Source organism: Wolffia australiana, chromosome 9, assembly GCF_029677425.1.
Source record: "Wolffia australiana isolate 7733 chromosome 9, ASM2967742v1".
Taxonomy (NCBI): Eukaryota; Viridiplantae; Streptophyta; class Magnoliopsida; order Alismatales; family Araceae; genus Wolffia; species Wolffia australiana.
In genome coordinates, this window is record NC_135843.1 from 9,365,994 (window position 1) to 9,387,298 (window position 21,305).

At 35.8% G+C, this 21,305-nt stretch overlaps 1 protein-coding gene across 1 annotated transcript; it reads right to left on the reverse strand.

Annotated features, from left to right (window-relative positions):
• Window positions 1-10,205: 10,205 nt before the first annotated feature.
• Window positions 10,206-15,717, reverse strand: LOC144707881 (small RNA 2'-O-methyltransferase-like). The gene is made up of 10 exons (XM_078581137.1): window positions 15,417-15,717; window positions 15,040-15,318; window positions 14,016-14,105; window positions 13,350-13,801; window positions 13,000-13,236; window positions 12,089-12,924; window positions 11,544-11,695; window positions 11,364-11,480; window positions 11,148-11,282; window positions 10,206-11,087 (listed from the first exon to the last, which is right to left on the reverse strand). The coding sequence occupies exons 2-10, from the start codon at window positions 15,316-15,318 to the stop codon at window positions 10,668-10,670; spliced, it is 2,718 nt and encodes a 905-aa protein (XP_078437263.1). The 5' UTR covers window positions 15,417-15,717; the 3' UTR covers window positions 10,206-10,667.
• Window positions 15,718-21,305: the final 5,588 nt, after the last annotated feature.

Sequence of the window (21,305 nt, forward strand, 5' to 3'; positions counted from 1 at the left end):
AAGAGAGGGAGAGACAGACCGGCATAAAGAGAGAGGCAGATAGAGAAAGACAGAGAGAGACAGAGATATCTTGAAGAAACACTGATGACTCCTGAATCAGCATAGTAGTGGGAGGCACAAGGATTGAGAGTCCAACTGATATATGAACCATCGTGAGCCACAGCCTCTAATCTATGAATAGATAGAGATAAGCATTATCCTATCATGTCCATTGCTGTTATCCTCATCATTTTAGTGGAATGGTAGTTATATAAATGTTTAACAGCTTTTATCATCTAAAGAATTAAGCCTACTAATAACAGTGTGGACTATATACATTAAGGTATGATTCATTGTTGAGTCTCATGAGAAAATGATTAGTGGTCTGACGGTATGATTCAAACTTGTGAAGATAAATCAATGATCAAGTTATTTGGTACATGACAGCAAGGTTAGTATGGTATTTTTTCATTTTTTCAGATGTGGATTTGACCTTTTTTCTGGGTAATCATCATCCAGGATATCCTAGACTTTCACCATCCCATATGCCACCATGATTATGTTGGCTGCCAGTGCCTATCTACTTCCATCTCCATTGCCCTCAGTACAGGTAGATCCATACAACTCTTCCACTCCACTGCTCGTTGGCCTTTATCCACAATCATCTCCATCACAATCAGTGGTTGTATTTCATTTATACATTCCACTAAATTCATCCGTCGGCCATCAATTATCACCAGGCAGTGCCAAAGCTCTGGCTAAGGTATTTAGTTTCAAATAACCAGTATTTTCTATTCTAAAATCAATTAAAATTCCTGCATTGTTTTATGAACTTTGAATAAATTGGGTTAAATGTATTTTTTTCTCATTACTTTAAAATTATCTTGAATTAATTTCACTGGTTTCATTTATTAAAATATATTTATTTTGTTAAACTTATATAAAATCTTAAAAAATAGAAACTAAGATAATTTTACTGACTCTGTACTTGCTAGAGTTGGGTTCAACCCTTACTCCCCAGTTATAATAAGGAAGATTACTAATTGTCATTATGTGTCCTTTCATTTGTTGGAAATTTGATATCTGGATGAAGCTAATGCATGCAAGATCATGCTAATTTTTTCAATACTATGGAATGTATCATTGATAGAAACAAGGGTTCTGATAATTTTGGATAATCATATAAAGCCACAAATCCTAAAATTATTGTTTTGAATTAAAAAAAGATATCTGATTGATTACTCTTATGATCGAAACTATTTGGACCTATAATTTAGGCAATAATGTATTAGGTTGGTATATGTGATAATTCCCAGTTTGGGTGTTTTAAGTTACCATTCATAATTTAGAATTGGTCGAAATTTATTTATGAATTATTTTCCCTTAAATACTCTATAATTAATATAGGGTAAAGACTCAATCCACAAGGACACAAAATTTCAAATTTGGAATTTGTTCATAAGCTTGGAAGTGAAAGAAATAAATTTCTAATTCAGAATTCTATTCTAAGGGATTACCCCTAATTCTATTTAATACTCCAAAGGAGAAATATATTTTTAAAATTTTTATGGATTTCATTAAAATCCAAAAATTAAATGGAAATGACAAATATGATTTTTAGAAAATTTTCTGGGCATTACGCCGAGGATAAATGACGAAATAAATAATATTTTTGAAAATATTTCCTAATTTACTTCAAGATATTAAAACCATAAAAATATCTTAGGTATTTCAATTTGACCGAGTCTAGAAAGGGGGATTCCTTAGATTAACAAGTACATTGCTGACCAGTGTGGATTGGAGTGCAAAAAGATGTGTACAATGTTCTCCTACCCCTGCAACCCACACAAGTCCAGTTGGCATGGATTATGGAGAAATGCTTATTTCCGAAGGGGAAACTGCTAAATATTTTGGGATCTTTTATAGATAGAAACTATAGATGTAGAGAAGGGTATAGAGTGAGAAAGGGATGGATTATGGACACATAAAATGATCAAGATGAGCACTTAAAGTGAGAGAATGTGAATAAATGGTGTAAAAGATGGTGGGATAGGAACTTGGAGCTGAAAATGGTTGAGTTTTAATGATATTCTAGAGTAATAAAATAGAGATGTTTATGAAGGGTTAGAGAGATATTGAAAATTTAAGATAGAAACTAAATAACTGGTGGAGATAATGGGAATCAAATTTGGAGCTGAATTTTTTTGAGTATCATGATAAAATTGAACTAGAAAAAGATATATTTATGAATACTTGGTTAAATATATGATTATGGAGAGGGAAATATTTCTAAATGAAGATATAGACAAATAAAGTGAATAAATAGTGAATAAGATGATGAAAACGAAGGAAAAATGAAGGGAAGAGAATGGGGAAATGATTTTACCACACATTTAATGAATCATCCAAGTTATGGATCCTTATATTATACCTGGATAAAGAGTTTTTCAAATACAAACAAGATAGGAGATTGCATGAAAACTTGAAAAACCTTACATGAAGCAGGCTGAACAACTTCTATCATGGAGAGTGTTATCCTGCTAGACATCCTCTGTTGGAGCACGTCCATATAGAGTGAAAAATAAGGGGAACAAGAATATTTATACTTCCTAGGTAATTGATAAAATACCCCTTCAGAATTTTCTATCCTCTTTCCTTGCCATTTTTAGCTCTTTTTTTCACTGGTTGAGGGACTCTTATAAATCTCATCTGCCCCCTTTTATTAAGTAATTGAGGGATACGCTGGGTGGATCATGTCATGCCCTAGATTCTCCAATTTCTCCTTTGAAATCCCAAAACCACGTTTGAACCTTGTGAGAACATTTTCTCATACATTATCTCTAAGAGATGCTCCTGTTCGTAGAGAATTTTTCCATCTAATTCATTTAAACTTCTGTCCACATGAAACTAATAAATAATTCATCAGTAATAACATTCTTGAATTCAAATAAGTCAAGCAGGGATTCTTCATTTGGAGAAACTTGAATCATAAAATAAACGGATGAGTGATGAGTTGTATTCTGTTAGTCCATATAATAATATTTTAAAATAAATTTTAATGAGTTTAAAATCATATAAAATATGGCATTCAAAATTTAAACCTTTTCATCATAGAAATGACCACACATACAAGTCATTGAAATAACTTAAAAACCCAATTATACTCTGATATTTATGTACCCATCTAAAATATACACCCAAATTTTAAAATGCTTAAATCTAAAAATTTGTTTCTCGAATAGGATAATTTTGCGAGGATTGATGTAATATCATTTTATATAAATTATGGTACTTTTGCATTATTATTAATTTATAAATTACTAATGATAATATTAATTTAAATATAATTACTTTAAAATAAATTATAAAATCAGGAATCCATGAAAGGATTTTGAGAATGCTTCAACTAATGTTAAAATTTTAAATGGGGAACCCAAGTGAGTCTTTAATGAGTGTGTCTTTCAATCTTTTTACCTGATACATATCAAAATGCATGGTATATATCATCATGTTCTTATTTCTCAACAGATCTGTTGAACTAAGAAGGGGTGAATTAGTTCCACTTTTATTTATATGAATTCCTTGTTTAACTCTCTCGTACTTCACTCAAAGGACAATAAATTTTTTACCCTGCTTCGGGGCACTAATGTGCCCTTACTGCAGCCACGCCTCGCCGGAGGAGTCGCCCTGACTCCACTAATCACTTTGGCAAATGCAAAGTGAGATAAACTGTTCACGATGTACAATCGCTCGCACTGATCTCGAGTAATCACACACTAATACACTTGCTCGGTGCCGACGTCTCCCTCGACCTCAATCGAGTGCCTTCCCAGCTTCGAGCTGTGTTCTGAGCCCCCCCTTCAGTCCACTCTGTGCTGACAAAGTCCTCACGTCTCTGGCCTCCTTCCCGTGTCCAAGTGGATGTGATCTTCCTCCCTTTAGTGCACTTCCCTGAAAGGTTATATGATGACAATATCTTTGTTGACCTTAGGTCAACTTCTCTCCTAACCCTAGTTTTCTTCTGAATTCTATTTTCCCACTTTCAAGTCACAAACAGTGCATCAAATATCAATCAATGTCAACTACTAATAGATATAATCAAATGCAGTCAAAATCTAAAATAATATCAACTGGTAATAAATCTGCTTAATTGTGATGAGATAGTCGGATGAGATCAACTGATGTTTACTAATATCAGAAATATTCAAAGTAGACAATCGGATCAATCAAAATTAAAAGATCAATTGTCTTAACTCAAATCAAATGTGATTAACAAACATCAATTCAAATAAAGGAATTAGAGTAATCTGATCGAATGTGATTTAGGAGATATCAATTCAAATCAAACAGTTATATCAATTCTGATCCAATGTAATTTGATGATATCAAACACTTGTATCAAATCTGATCAAATGTAATAAACATATATCAATTGTATTTGAAGATCTAAATTAATATATTCAAGAAATTGATTTGGATAGTTATTGAGATTTCATACAATACAAAATTCAAATTCAAATTCAAATGTAAGAGATGAATGGATAAATTTCGAATTGAATTTGTTATATCTGAAGAACACTGATTTTCAAGAAATTTATTTAAAACCAATCAGAATTAGGGCGCCTGAAATTATTCCAATATTTTGAAATCAAATTCAAAACTGATTTGAAAATATCAATGAATTCAAATCGATTTAAAGCTGTCAATAGATTCAAAAATCAAGAAGTCAAAGAAAGTTTGTTATATGATTTCAAATAATAGCAAACTTCTTAATTGAATTGAATTTTATATCAATTAATTTGGTAGTAAAAGTGATTTAATCTTTAATCTATATTAATCAAGATTTCAATTAGATTTTAGATTTGATTTCACACAATCAAGAAACCGAAATTAATTTGTTATTTAGATTTCAAGAAATCCAAGATCAAAATTGATTGTTCAAATTAAGAATGATTAAATTTCGATTTGAGATTCTAACTTCTTAAAATCAATGAATTTCAAGAACCTTCAAATAAATTTCAAAAATCAAAAAGTCAAAGAAAGTTTGTTATATGATTTCAAATAATAGCAAACTTCAAAATTGAATTGAATTTTATATCAATTAATTTGGTAGTAAAAGTGATTTAATCTTTAATCTATATCAATCAAGATTTCAATTAGATTTTAGATTTGATTTCACACAATCAGGAAACCGAAATTAATTTGTTATTTAGATTTCAAGAAATCCAAGATCAAAATCGATTGTTCAAATTAAGAATGATTAAATTTCGATTTGAGATTCTAACTTCTGAAAATCAATGAATTTCAAGAACCTTCAAATGAATTTCAAAAATCAAGAAACCAAAATTAATTTGTTATTTAGATTTCAAGAAATCCAAGATCAAAATCGATTCTTCAAATTAAGAATGATTAAATTTTTATTTGAGATTCTAACTTCTGAAAATCAATGGATTTCAAGAACCTTCAAATCAATTTCAAAAATCAAGAAATAGGCGCCTGAAAATTTATCAATGATTTGTTGAATCAATAAAATATGGAACAATCTAACCAGGAATTTCTTGAAGAATCAGAATTTCCAAACGTGCCGATGATGAGATTCACCAGCCTTGAATTTCTTCACAACCAGCCACAACTTTCAAGAACTAATCAGTTGAGGAGAGAGATCACAGCTTTTTCAAAGAGAGGGAGAGTAGGCGCTCAAAAAGTCATTGAAAAAACAATACAAATGGCTATTTATATTCTTCAACCCTTATTGGCCCAATTTCCCTTGTCTTTTTGGGTTTCTACCTTAATTATAAAATTGTTACCCCTAATATACTCCATCACATATTTATCTATTTAATATAAAAAAGGCTTTATATTACTATTATATTCGACTACTTAATTAATTTCATTTAATGTCTATTATATTAAATCATCAAAATCCTTTTCCTAACAAGATCAAATGAAAACATATGGGGAACCACCACAATGTATCATAACTCCTGATGCCAATTGGGAATCAAGTAGTGTTTATCATTCTTCATTTCTCATAATATCTGAAATAATACCTACATTCGGATATTTTATTTTTTATTTTCATTATATCAACATGTTTTTCAAAAATGGTACTTTCGATAATAATTTATAGTTTTTATTATTTAAACTAGATGTAGTGGTTTAAGAAATAAACTGCTGATGAAATGGTTTCAAGACCTTAGAATTCATATCATTTTAAATTTCATATATATCCACTCTTATGTATCCTTCTTATTAATATAATAATATTTTATTGCCCATTTATATTGCTATATTTTCACCATATAAAATGATATTCCCTTGTTAAAAACAAGCAGCTATGTGTTATCAATAAATAAATAATTTTTAAACGTACTGACTTGATAAAAAGTGACCTAAATATTAACAGGAAAAAATTTCTAATGGTTGTATTCCATTCAGTTAAAAAAATTCATTGGTTTTCAATTTGTTAATGAAATTAAAGTTCTTGTTTTAACATAGGATTCAATTAATATATGGAAATTAAATATATATTTAATGGATTTTTAAACCATTCAATCTCAGTTATAAACCTCAATCTCATTAATGACCTACTAAGAATGAACTTAATTGATCCTTTAATGATATAACTTTAAATTAAAAATATGTGGCTGGATATCCTGATTTGGAGTTTATGATATTCAGAAAATTAGCTCCAAATAAATTATTAGCTCTTAATACGTCCAAATTCAAAGGTTTCGATTTGACTTGAGAAACAATATTTATGATTTTTTTACTTCATTATTCTATAGTTATTATGAATGTATGTGATGTCGGACGCCGTCGGGGACGTCGTCCAGTCGACACCGAATAAGAGATGTTTGGTGCCGAAAAGAGATGATGGTATCAAACGTCGACAGTGTCCTCATCCGATGGATGAACCCTAACGGGTCAATGTAACTACGATGCGAAGATGAGTGACCTACATGTCGTACGTGCAGGTTCTGAATCGGAGGAGGCGCCAAGCGGGAGGCGCCAAGCTCCAAGCTTGGATGGGGTCGCCGGGTGACGGTGACGGTGGCCTCTCAAACCTCGTCGCAGCGACGAAGGCGTCTACGGAGGAACGCAAAGGGGTCAATGGGCCCCATTCAGTGGGTCAACAGGAGAAAGGGGTCCATTAGGGGGTCCTTATATAATAGGCCCCCCAGTGCAAAGACAAAGTGATGATTGAAATTATAAAAGAAAAGGGAAAGGGGAAAGGACTAGGGGCCCCATCGCATGAGGATGAAAACGGACATACGTGGCACATCGTGAATGCGACAAAAACAAAGCAACACGACAGGAAAACAAAAAAAAAGAGAGAAGAACGATGAAAACAAAAAGCGGTATGTGAGCATTTATCACCCAATCTTTGATGACGTCGTCGAAGATCTCCGATGGCGTGCGCCATCAGTAAGCAAGGGTGGATTCATAAAAAGGAAATAATTTAATTTTCACTATTTCTAAGCTTGGAAATAAAATAAATGAGTTAAGTAAATTTTTAGTTTTAAATTTTTTTCTGGATTTTATATATTGTTACATAATTTTCTGGGGTTTATGTCCGAGCAAAAGGGAGGAAAATGATTAAAATTATTTTACAACTTTTCTAGTTTTAGTTTATAGTTTGAATGCAGAAAATATTAAATCTAATTTGAGTTAGGGTAAAAAAATGTTTTTTGGACTTGCCATATACTTAGAGACTATTTTAAAACATTTCAAACTAAAAACGATTAATCTATATATATATATATAATTTGTAGTTTTAAACATGTAAAAATAGAAAATTACCTTCCGGGCAGTCAGTCAATTGGTTTGCTGTTGTTGCTTCCCTTTAACTTATCGATTAACATGTGTTTAGTGCTCTACCCACTACTGACTTCTACTCGTCATTCTTCCTCCACCATAGATCACCACCATTCTCCTCTATTTTGGCTTTACCAATGGCCTTTCAACCAACATCATGAGGATTTCTCAGTTTTTAGCATTGGTTTTATAATTTTGGTGCTATTATTTACTTCTACGGCTTTCTTCAAATAAAATCATCTATGAATATCCAATTCTCTTGTATTGGGTTTCCATTTTCTTATTTTAATATCTTCATTCGTATCTATTACCTAGTTCTAGCATTGGGTTTTCATTTCTCCCTGAGAAGTTTTCTTTGGCACTGCGTTTTATTTTTGTCCCTAAAAGTTCTCTATTTGATTTGACTATTGTCATCTTTTTCTACGACTTATCTCTCTTACAATCAACCCACTGATTGGCATTGACTTTTTACTTTCTTTTTCAAAAACTTCTTTTTCATTTGGCATTTGATTGTTCTAATCTATTTCAAGGAATCTATATTTCTAGAGAGAGAGGTGTTGTTCTCTAGAACACCTCTCTTTCTCTCTTTAGAACACCTCTCTTTCTCTCTAGAAAGAGAGAGAGAGAGGTTCTAGAGAAAGAAATAGAGGTGTTCTAGAGAGAGAAAGATAGGTGTTCTAGAGAACAATGCCTCTCTCTCTAGAACACCTCTCTTTCTCTCTCTAAAACCTCTCCCTCCTTCTCTCTCTCTCTAGCATGCCTCTCTCTCTCCTTCTCTCTCTCTAGAATGCCTCTCTCTCTTATCGTAAAACCCATGGCAGGTTCTAGAGAGATAAAGAGAGGTGTTCTAGAGAGAGAGATAGAGGTTTTAGAGAGAGAAAGAGAGGTGTTCTAGAGAACAATGCCTCTCTCTCTAGAACACCTCTCTTTCTCTCTCTAAAACCTCTATCTCTCTCTCCTTCTCTCTCTCAAGCACCTATCTCTCTCTCCTTCACTCTCTCTCTAGGATGCGCCTCTCTCTCTCTCTTTAAGTTAAACCCTTGGCAGGTAGGCGTATCACGGTGATGACGTGGAATCCAGCGTGGCTGCCAGGTGGGTTCCGCCAGGTAAAAATCTGGCCGGAGATCCACCTGGTAGCCACGATGGACTCCACGTCATCACCGGGATATATCTCAATCGACTTAGTGAGTTTGGGATATACCGTGCCAAAAAAAAGTTAAGGTTAACTCACAGATTTTGGACATAGTTTGGGATGTACCGTGCTATTAACCCCACTATATTAATTTGTTTATTATCTTTCTCTTTATGGATCTGTCTCACAAGAATTATCAAGTCTCAGATATTGATTTATCTCTTTCTTGATAATCCTCTGTATGGAGAACTCTTTGAATATTCTTTCTTTAGATTTCTCTCTCTCTAGCTCGAAAATAACATCTGAATATTACTCCTTTCTTTGGAACTCTATGAGAACATCTACCAAGGATAACAGAGCCTCTAACTCTACTTCTAAATATTTCACTGTTTAAGTGACTTTTTTCGGTAAACTAAATCACTTAAACTAGACCCTAGCCTTGGCCCAGGCCCCAGCCTGCTATTGTACCTCATGCGTGGGGTTCACCATGTTTTGCCAAAATTTGGTAAAACCATGTACAGGTATCATGGGTTTGCAAAATTTTGATACCAAGACTAAACCTAACCGAAAACCAGAAGAATACGTAAGGGAAAAAACCTATTTGTAAGTGCTGAAGTTTGTAGGTGGGACACCCAAAAAATAAATAAGGAACCTCAGCGATTTATAGTGCACTATGTTATTTGATATTAACAATGTAAAAAAATTACATACATAAACAGCGACATCAATACAGTAATACAAAAGCAGTAAAATAATTAAATACACAAAAATATGTAAAAACTTAATTACTTTAATACCTCAAGAAGGAAATACGCAGACACATAAAGTACACAGACGTAAATAAGCAAATACCTAAATACTTACATGTGTAAATACATCAATATGCAATTGCGCAAATGCATAAATATGTAACTATATAAATAAGTAAACACAAATATAAATAAAAATATAAAGATAAGCAGAAATCAACTTTTGTATTTAATTATGTGCTCAATCCATTACAAAAAAGGAGTCTTTACATAATAAAGTTGTTCGCTTAAATCTTAATTAATATTTTTACCTAAAATTTGACTTTAATTTTCAAGTTTCCAAAATGATTTTGTGAGATGCATGTGATCAAACAGAAACAGATCTTTTACCAAACTGAAACAGATCTTTGACCAAACCAAGACCGCAGCAAAGTTTAGATTTTTGCCAAAAACTGATACCAACATCAAAACCCTCATTGCCCGCTAATAGGTATAACCCTTGATTCTGAGTACGAAATTATGGTGCCTTTTATTTTCTGCAACCCGAACCCTTGCCATTGAATTTCCTTTTATTGTTCTTTTACATCATCTCTCTACAAATTGTTAGGACAATTGCAAAGTACAAAGTTCCATTGTCCTCAGATTTCCTTTTTCCCTTTCCCCCACATTCTCTCTCTAAAATTTGTAAGGACAATACCAAGTCCCAAGCATTGGCTTTACTATTTCTTAATCGAACACCCAAGTGACAATAACCAAGCCCCATCATTAGACATTGCCACCCACAGACCTTTCTCACTCAAAAAAGTCAACAGTTACCAAAAGTTCCAAACCTTGCACTAGTCATCGGTGGATTTTTCTCTAGTGGTTTGGATTGAAGACAAGATGCAAACCCCAAATATGGAATGTTTCCTTCTCTCACTCCAAAAATCAAGGTGTTGGGAGTTGACTGTTTCCCTTTCTTTCTTTACAATTCTCTCCCCCAGAACTCTCTAAGGCCACTTCCAGACAACTTCATAAGGCATGACATCAGTATCCACACCAACTAGAGACAATGCTAGACAAGGAGATTGTCGCCGGAAGATGGCAACCTGGGACGCAAAGCCTGGTTCAGTGTCTCCTGATCCACCGACCCCCCCAAAGTCAACATGATAACCGTACTTGACAGCGAGGTCAACTGCCCATCTCCTGAACTGGGCCCGGGTCCACTCAAACTTGTGGTCATGGTTCCGGAACCGGCAGGGCCCAGCCATTTGCTTTTCTCCTAACCCCTCCCCACCCGTGAGTTCGCCCTGGAGGAGAGGATTGTACTCATAATTCGGCGTCGACACAATCAGAAGACCTGGGCTGAACTGGCCAAGTGCCACGTGCCCAAATTCTATCGCCTCTTCCTCCTCCATGTGCTCTATCACCTGCAAGCCCCAGCTTCTCAGACCTCAATTCTAGGGAGAGTAAGAGAGATAAAGAGATACCTCAAGACATGTGGCCACGTCAAAACCATGAAGCCGGGAATCATAGTCGGTGATCGAGCCACAGTATAAAGCCGCAGATCTGATGCAATTTCCAGCTGTCACAGCCTCTTTGCTGGAGAGTTTGGTATGAAGCAGCTGCCAGGTCAGAGGAGAGAGAATGTCATGAGGGTAAATGTTTGACCATGGCTTGACTGTAGTAACAGGTAAGATTTTGACCTTTGCAGCACGGTAGAGACCTCTTAGGGATATGTCCACGCCAGTGATTCTCTTCAGAGTCGTCTGGCTCACCAACAATGCATCCAGGAGATTCCCCGAGCCACAACCAAAGTCAACCTTCAATATCGCAAAAAAAGTCAATGACGGGACATAAATGAAGAAAAAGGTATTGACCAATACCAAGCTGATGGCACGAGCCGCATTGACCAGATCCAGTGCAAAGTCAACCCTCTGCCTTGATAGTGAGGGGCTGAAGAGAGCTCCCTCCATCCTATCCTCATTGGGCTCTGATACTTGATGCAGCTTTAAAGAGTACTGTAACGAGTACTTCCCTGTGAATATCATCGAATTAAGTCAGCATAAATTTACAAACTAGGATAAGTTATTAGATTAATTTATTTAATAAAAAAAACAAAAAGATGCGTAGAAACGACTTACAAGCATGTGACCAGTGGCGAAAAATCAAACCATAAGGTACAATAAGTACATTGCCATTATTAAAGTTACAAAATTATCAATTATCAGATTGAAAATCAATCATGATGCAATGGATTCCATAATCAAAACGACAAGATCCATCTTTGATTGGATCAAAAGAGAAATCCGTCACAATTTTATTCAGATCACCTAGGATCAGATTGAGGAATCCAATGAAGAACACCTTGACAAAGATTATTGAACAATGAAGAGGTCATGTTTTAGATAGGAAGGGTCATTTAACTTACGGAGATCCAATGAAGAGAGTAGCTCAGCAGATTGGCCTGAGGCAGCCAAAACCAGTTCCCTTCTTGGTAGATGACTTGTGATGAACTGTGCAGTCTGGCCCACACACATCTGGGAAACACAGTACTCAATATGATCAATAACTGCTCCGACCCCGAGCTCGAATTCAAACTTTTCTTTGCTCTCTAGGGTGTGTCTCTCGCAATCATCTCCCTCATAATCAACCAGATGGACAAAGTAGCTGATCAAGACCAGTGAACCGAGGGTCAGTGGTGGCATCACTGTCTCGGGGCCTTTGATTTGTAATGAGATGAGGTTAGATTCCTCGTCTTTATCTGTGCGGATGTTACCATCTTGAAGCCGGGCATGAACAGCGGAGTAGGAAGAAAATTCAGAGATGAATCTTTCTGCATCAGGACATTTTAGGCTGGTGGAATCTGTGATTGAGTTGCCCTGGTTGTGCTCAAACCATGCGTTCAGCCATGAGAGTGTGCTAAGGGCGGCCTTTTGGACTGCGTCAACCTGTTTCTTGCAGCTTTTTCCAATGAATTCAAGAAGCAACTCTTGCCGCTTGGACAGGACTTGCACTTTACACACGAAAATTGTCGATCCCTCAGAAATTTTTTCCTCTGTCTGATGGGAGTCTTTTAAAGGAATCTCTTTAATCAGGAAAAGTGGCTCCATCAGGCGATGGTTTCGGCAGAACATGGAGAGCAGTTCTCGTGGGAAGTGGCCTCTCCAGTTGGATTTACTTGTGAATGCAGATGGAAGCTTTGCTATAAGCATAGCCCCTCTGGAAAGCTTATAACATCCCTCAGGAGTCATGCCAAGAAGCATTCTAGGATGAAAATTATGATGCATTATTAAGAATTAAGAATTAAGAATCAAAATAGAACTTTTAAAGTATGAATACCTGTAGTAAGTGGATAAGGTCACATCCTCATGGATGAGCTTCATGGATTTCCATTGATACCCAATCGTGGCGAGGATGGCATTTCCAGTTATGTTTTGGCCCGAAAAGCATGAAGCCCTTGTGTTGACTGCTTCACCTTCATTAAAAGTCGTCTCAAGAGAGTTGCTGTTGCATAAAAGTCGACACTTTTGGGAGGAGAAGTAGAATCTCCGCTCCGATGAAGCTCTTCCAACAGGCCTGAAACAAGGAAAGGAAGAAGATGAAGAAGAAGGAGAAGAACAGAAAGCACGAGAAAAAGAAGCCAGCAAGAGTGGAATTCAGGCAATGAACAATTAAGAGTCTTTATGAACCTTGAAAATAAAACATAAGATGAATCCTTGACGCTGAGCTTTCGAGAGACTTCAATCAAGTAGCACCGACCATGGCGCAGTTCTAGAGTAATTGTCTCCACCGGCATCTCTGTCGAGGCTGGAACGAAGAGCGCTCGAACGAATTTATCTTCGCCATTGCTGGAGTCAAGGGCCAAGGACTGAAGAACCTCAGGAGAATATGATCCTTTCTTCCCCATCCAGAGTCCTGAGCTGGAAATGCAGATGGAATCAACAGATCTCGCTGCCGCAAGGACGAGAGACATGACCAGGATAGGGTCTGACTCTGTCTTGGGGTTTAGCAGTTTGCTCAGGTTGGCGATCTTTGTGTCCAAGGTGGCAACCACAGAGACAGGAATCATGCCATGATTGTCACCCTCTCTTCTAATTGCAGCTTGAATATGATTGACTATAGGATGGCCAGATAAACAGAACTTTTTCCCATGAATCAGACAAAAAAAATGTCAGAGAGAGATTCAGGTGCTTGCTGGCATTCATAAAGATAGTTCAAGATCTCATGAGACATTGTTTGCATCAGATAAAGTCAATGTCACGTATTTCAATGAATCAATGTCCAATAAAAATGATTGAAAAAATAGCATATAAATGTAGGTAGTCGAGTTAATAAAATCAAGAAAGGAAAGCTACCTTTTCTGAAAACAAATATGAGATGCGCGTGACTAGTTCATCATATGCTTCTTCTGCTGTGTGGTCTTTTGAGTCGGGCTTTATGCCAAGCTGCAAGATAGATGATACAAACTAGTGATGCAATAAAAACCACAGAAATACCAGAAGCAGTAGAAAAACTTTTAAAAATATTATCAAAGAAAGAAAAATAGAGGTTGACTTTTCCTCCCTATTTTTTTCACTTAGAATGTTAATCATAAAATGAGGATAGCTTATAGAATGGACAAGAGGCCACCTGATTGGATTCACAACTCACCAATGTCATCGTCATCATCAACATCATCGACCCTTGACCTTGATGATGATATTAATATTGACAGATTTTTGGGAGGTTGATGTTGATGATGATGATGACGATGACGATGATGATGACGACGAGGTTATACTATCAACAGGTGATAGTGACCGGGTATCACAGATGGTTAACGCCATCTGTTGACGACAGTTAACAAATTAGAAATTTTCTACTTAGAGAATTTATCAACGTAATCAACATTAATGTTGTCGCAAATGTCAACCAGCCTAACTGACAATGCCATTGACATAGATGGAAATTTTCTTGAAGTATGGACAGTTAACGTAATGACCAAGTTGACATTCATTGACGGTGATGACATCATCAGCAAACCATCCACGTCAACATCATTGGGACATAATTAACTTAACGTTCTGATGAGCTTCGGGTAAAGGACCGAGAACAAATGGCCAACAGAGTTCATTAGAATGTATCCATCCATTAGAAACTGTAACTGATAATTTGCAGGAAGCAAAACCCATAACCTATACAAACTTGTCTCATTTCTTTCCTAATATAAATCAATCAAGTGAGGTAGAGAAGCACTACTTCTCATTCTCATTAATGGTGTAAGGTTTTTGGTTTAGTAGCTTTTATAAAAATATCATGCATTTTCACTTGCATGTAATAAGCACAAGCAAGGAATTGTAATCAAGAAGGAAGGTAAAAAAGGAAGAGAGATAACAGGACCTTATCAAGAGCCATTTGCGCAACAGATTGCTCGGCATCTTTCTTCTTTGCAAAATTTTCAGAGACCAAAGAAAATTCAGGCAGCTGCAAGTGGCACCGATATAGAACCCTAGCCCGTTTCTGATTCAAGATAACTAATCCAGGGCAGTCATCCTCGACTGTTTCAGGAACTTCTTCAATCCTGTAACAAGCATTACCGCCATATCTCTGGTTCAAAATAACCTTCGCTGAGAGAGGAGGTTTCCTCAATCCAGATTCTGACATTTCACTGATACCCATCTGCAGAACATGAAAATTTTCAACAGTAACCTCTCAAGAACCGGAAAAAGATCGTCTCGTCTACAAAGCATAATCGTTGAAACAGGGATGAAGCTTACCTGGCAGACCCTTCACGTCAATCAAGCAGTAAGACGCCAAGTAAAAGCAAGCGATGTTCCCCAAATGAAGGTAAACGTGGGCAGGACAGCCTCTAGTTTAGAAAGAGCCCGGCAATGGAGAAGATACAAGCTATAGTCGCCATTGTCCCTTCTTCTTGGTGATATCTGCAACACCCAGATGACCAAATTTTTCCAGGGCGAGGATCTTGAGCTGATCTTAGTTGATCGGCGATAGAAGAACGCGAATTTTGAACTTTCCCTTGAGAGAGAGGGAAAGAAAAGGAAGTTAGAATGTTTGATTTTGTGCAACCCCTTAAAGTAAGAGAAATAGCCCATTTTTTCAAAGGCATATATTAATAGGGGATGAATATATCCATGATGATATCATTAAAATTATAATGATATCATAAAATATTAAAATGTTATAAGTTCTTGGATTATGGTTCCAGAGTCATTAGCCTGGGGGTGCAATAGATTATGTAATTTATAATTGAGAGTATTTTGTGTTATTTGTGTGGGCTTCTCTTATTCGGGTAAGGAGGTTATCCATAATTCTTTTTTTTTTAATGAGCTAATCCATAATTTTCTTAACTGCCTTTGGACCTTTAGGATGACAAATTTGTTTGGGAATGTTAATTATTTTCCTCTACATTTTTTACTTTCTATATTGATTCCCTGACCTTCATCCAGCGAAAGGATATCATGAAATTGTGGTTTTGTGATAATTAAAGTTACTCCAGGACTAGAAAAACTGTTAGGCCATTAGTTAATAGGATAAAGGAAACTAGAGACTTAAAGACAAAATCTATGGAGGGTGTGTCATATCTGGGCTTCCTCTTTTTTGGAAGCCCTAAATCTTAAAAATTCTAAATATAATAGAATAAGGTCGAGACTTATCATTTCCAAGAAACAGAAAAATAATCAGCCCTTTCCATATGCATTGATGAGTTTTGATTTTCCTATCCCAATCTCTGTAGTTGTATAATAACATTATTATAGTTTATACAATAATGAAATTGTCATAATAAAGTTAATATTCCATTGTAATACGATCCTAATAATAAATTGTTAATATGCAGTTTTTTATCAAATTTTCTTTCAAAAAAATAAAAAAATGAAGTATTTTCTAGTGATACAAACCACGTTTGATCAAAGTCCATCGAATGAATGATCTAGTGGATGCCCAATAAGCCACTTACCCAGGCTTTTCCCGTTACAAATGTCCAACCTTGGTGATGGAGGACCATCCTGGAGACGGCACGACAGGACGACATCAGCCACGCCGAGCAGCTCGCGTCGATGCTCGCCACCCGGGGTTCAAGTACCCGCGTAAGCATCTCTATCTTCCCTCGTGTTTGTTTATGTTTTGCGTGTGTCTTTGGATTTCATGGACTAGGCCAATGTTGGGCCTCTCCTTCGTCTTTACTTTTGAAATTTCGGTTTTATTTTCAAATTGTAAGGAGAGGCCGAACCACGTCTCGCGACGGTTCATCCTCTCCCCACATTCACTTGGCACCTATCCTCACTATATAAGGGGATAGCATGCCCAAGGAACATTTGAGTCATTTGTTGAAAGAATTTTTACAACTCTTGTCTCCACCTATCGTAGTGAGTAGAATAGTGGGAATTGGCTATTCCCGCCCACATCGAGACCACTCCGTGGAGTAGAGCCCGCATCCCCCACGTCGAGACCACTCCGTGGGAACGCGTTCAACGTCTTCGTCGAGATCACTCTGAAGAAGCTAAAAGATTCAAGAATTCCTCCCTTCTTGAAGCCAAGAAGCCCTCCGTTGAGATCACTCCGAAGGGTCTCAAGGATTCAAGAAAGCGTCACCAAGGGAGAAGCATCGTCAACCGTCACCGTCAAGATCACTACGGGTACGCGTCGCCATTGTTCCTCCCCAAGATTTCACCAACCTCCTCCAAGAACGCCCTCTCCTTGGGAATCTTGGGTTGTTAGTCCTTAAGAAACGTCCAAGAAACCTCTTCTTGGAGGTTATCATCCCCGCCGCCGCCGTCGTCCGCCGCCACCATCGACCTCCTCCAAGATCCATCCAAGAAGATCAAGAAACGCCCCTCTATCATAGACTTCTTGGGTGGTTATTTTCAAGAACCCTCTTCTTGGAGGCTATCGTCCCCGCGGCTGCCATCGTCTGCCGCTGCCATCGCCATCCACCAAGAACCACCAAGATTTCAAGAAAACCGCCACCCCCTTGGCGTTCTTGATCAACTACCGCTCAAGAACCCCAAGGTTTCAAGAAACCACCACCTTCTTGGCATTCTTCATCTACTACCGCTCAAGAACGATCAAGGCTTTAAGAAATCGTCACCTTCTTGGCGTTCCTGATCAACTACTGCGCAAGAAATTCAAGAATTGACACGAGCCACCATCTAGAGGCATTCTTGGGGTGATTACAAGCCAAGAACCCCATCCTCCGCCCTCGTTGTGCCTCATCCACGCGGAATCTCCCATCGCCTTTGACTACGTCGAGACACCATTTCCCACGCCGTGGACTATCGACATACAAGGTACCCTCTCGTCTCCCCTCCGTCATTCCCAGTATTATTACCGTCTTCAGTGTCGTCTTCCCCTATCTCGTTCGCTGCCCTCTTCCAATATAATCTACGGATAGGGTTAGCCACATTCGTCGAGAGATAGGATCTTATTTTTGTGGTTGAAAGGATATTTGTTGGTTTGAACGCCGAACATCTTAGGGCCGTCACACGCCCCTTACCTCGTAGTCGTCTAGTCGGTCAAGAGGGTCATTGGGATTTTGATCTTGGGTCAATATCTTCCCCTTGATTGGCGGGGTCTTCTTCCCTACTTGTAAACTACCGAGTCTTGCTCATTCGATGTTATCTTCATCGTCATATATTCATATCATTCACGAAATTATTCATCAAATTCTTGTGGCGTAATACGAGCCGATCGATCCCGGACGATCGTATTACATCACTTGGTCTGTAAGAAAGGCCTAACCCACATAATGAGTGTACAGCACATGGATAATTCATGTGCAACAACTTTTAGTTTATTGTGTATTGGATTAGGGATGTTATGAGAAGGAGGCTCAACAAAAAGGAGAATCCCCAAGAAAAGATTTCATCGTCCTTATCTTCTGCCCCAATTACATATAGGATAAGATCTAGGCAGTAAAAATACTCAGTACTCGAAATAGTTTTCGTAACTAATTCAAACCATCTCGTGCACCAAGAATTCTGCATAATAACTTGAATTCTCTTTCTACCCCAGCCTCTACTGAATCTTAAAATTCTCCATTTTCACGACTTTTATATCATTTTTTTGTTAGGAAAAATTCAAAATTAATGTGAGAATTAAAATCTTAGTAGGTTAGGTAAAATCAACTGTATTAAATTCAATTTAAAACACATCACAACAATATCACATGTATTTATTTAATGGCTAATGAATCTATCTGATTCAATCAGAACTCAATCTAAAATCTCTCAATTCAATATCAAAACTCCCAATTTGTGTACAATAAAGATAGTATGGACCTGTTAGTCTAAGTTCAAGTGACACGTTTTGTTTTACTCAACTCAATTTAATCATCAATATCAAAAAAATTCAATGAATCCCACCTCTTCATATCCCAGAGACATCGCTTTGTTCAAATAAATATATTTATCTAAATATACATTTTATTCAGTATATACCAATCACTATTAGTCTAAATTAGTTTATCATGATGGAATTATATAGATTGCAAGTCAATAAGACATTTAAAGTCTTGATCAAATTAATTATTCAAAGTCATAATCTTTATTAACCTGCAATGTTAATACTGAACTCCAAATATATGCACACCAAGACCATCTTGTATATGGATAATTGTAGTTCAAAATGGAATTTTATCTTACATATAAGGCAATAAGATATTCCCCATCTCTTCAGTGATCATTAACATAAATCAAATTCATTATTATTTACATGTGATGCTTACGATGAAGTCCAATAATATATGCCTTGAATAATGAATTATAATGAGATCATACAATGATGCTGACATATGCAAAAATATCCAGATAAAATAGCAGTATCTGCTCTTCCTCATATTAAGAGTGTTGATAATGGTATTGATTTATTTATGATATTATTTTGGTGGATTATATGTGTTATTTTGATTATTTTATTGCATGTATTACTTTTTTTAGGAAGTTTATGAGTTGATTTGTCAATAAAATCTGAGAAGACAGCATGGAATATATATATCACATTTTGAGTTAGGTAATTACAAGTTTTTTAAGGGTTAAGTAACCATTGGAATTTATTTTTCAAATTGCTATTAAATAAGTGAGAAATTATTATATATATATATAATATATATATATTGTCTTTGAGCTTAATGGCCAAATATGATAAGCTCCATAAAAAGGAAAAAACCTGATGACTGGGACAAGAAAAATGTGGAATATTTTGGTGAAGAACTGTATCCTCCTAGGAAGACTCAGGCTTTCTTGGCGTAAGAAAATAGAAAACGTGGTTGGCTCTGTGATTGTTCTGGTGATTTATCTCCAGATTGATGTGTGATCTTTCGGTGATTTCTCTCTACATTGATGACTATGATTGTTCTGATGATTTCTCTCTAAATTCATCTCTATGATCTTTGTTCTCATGATCATTATGATCATTCAGGTAATTGTTCTCTACATATATCTTCGTGATGGTCCTGGTGCTTGATCTATACAGTTATTTCTGTGATAATTCTGGTGATTTATCTCTACTTTGAACATTTTGGATCGTTCTGGTTATGACTCTTGACAGTAATCTCAGGTCTTTCTCTTTATGCATTGATTTCTATTTTTCTTCTCTTTTGATATCTCCCTACATTGATGTATACTATTTTTCTTTGGTGATGCTCCAATTCTATTGATATCTGTGAACCACTTCAAAATTGATGTATGCGAATGTTCTCTACATCGCTATCAGTGACCACTGTATGCATTGACTTCTGTTTACTGACCTATGTGATTGCTCTTAGCAATCATTTTATAAATTTCTGTTTGAGACTAAAAATCCATTATTTTTTTGGTGATTTCATTCTCCAATTCAATATCAAAAGGTACAAGATAAAATATTCACCCATCAATCAATTTGATTGTGATACTTCAGAAGGTTGTAGGTTCATCTGAAATATTAGGTTTATTACTTCAGAAACTTTTATTTTAATGAACCTCTAAATTCTTTGCAAGCTCTCTAAAGTACAAGTAGAAAATTTATCTTGAGATTTCTACAGCTAAAATAAATTGATGCCTTTTGAAAAAGTGTGTATAATATCACATAGAAATTTTATCTACAGATTTTTTCAAGTGTAATAAAGTTAAATACATTTATCTGTAGTATCAAATACATTTTTTTAATAAATTTAATCTCTCTCTAAAAACTGTTTACATCATTAAAAACAATTATGTCTGCATATTCCTACAGCCTTCATTCATTGAATTTTTCTCTCCAAAACTGTTAGCAGTGTCCAATAAAATTTAGCTTCACATTTATACAGCATTAATGAGTATCACATACGATTTATTTTGAAATATTTTCAGTTTTGAAAATACCAATTTTCAGTTCTTTGATTATTTGCATTTTGCTTTCAAAATCCTTTTTCAAAATTTTCTACTCCACTGATTCGGCAATCCATTTTAAGATAAAAATTTTGAATCATTTTTTTTAATTTCCTTTCACTTAATTTTCCACACCATAAGAAATTATTTCTCTATAATTTATTTTAAAATATTTGAGGACAGATTTTTTTACTAAAAATTAGAAAAATATTTTTTTCAAAGAAGCATTTTAAAATTTTAAGTAACAGGCTTGGAGAGTGGTAGCTAGGGAAGGGAAAAATTTTTTAGTATAGTCCTATAACAAGA

Coding starts and splice junctions, on each gene's coding strand:
- LOC144707881 (XM_078581137.1), bottom strand. CDS start 15,318: ATGGGTATCAGTGAAATGTCAGAATCTGGATTGAGGAAACCTCCTCTC. Junction 12,925..12,999: donor ACCTTATCCACTTACTACAG/GTATTCATACTT, acceptor TTTTCATCCTAG/AATGCTTCTTGGCATGACTC. Junction 11,283..11,363: donor GTCTCTACCGTGCTGCAAAG/GTCAAAATCTTA, acceptor CTGACCTGGCAG/CTGCTTCATACCAAACTCTC.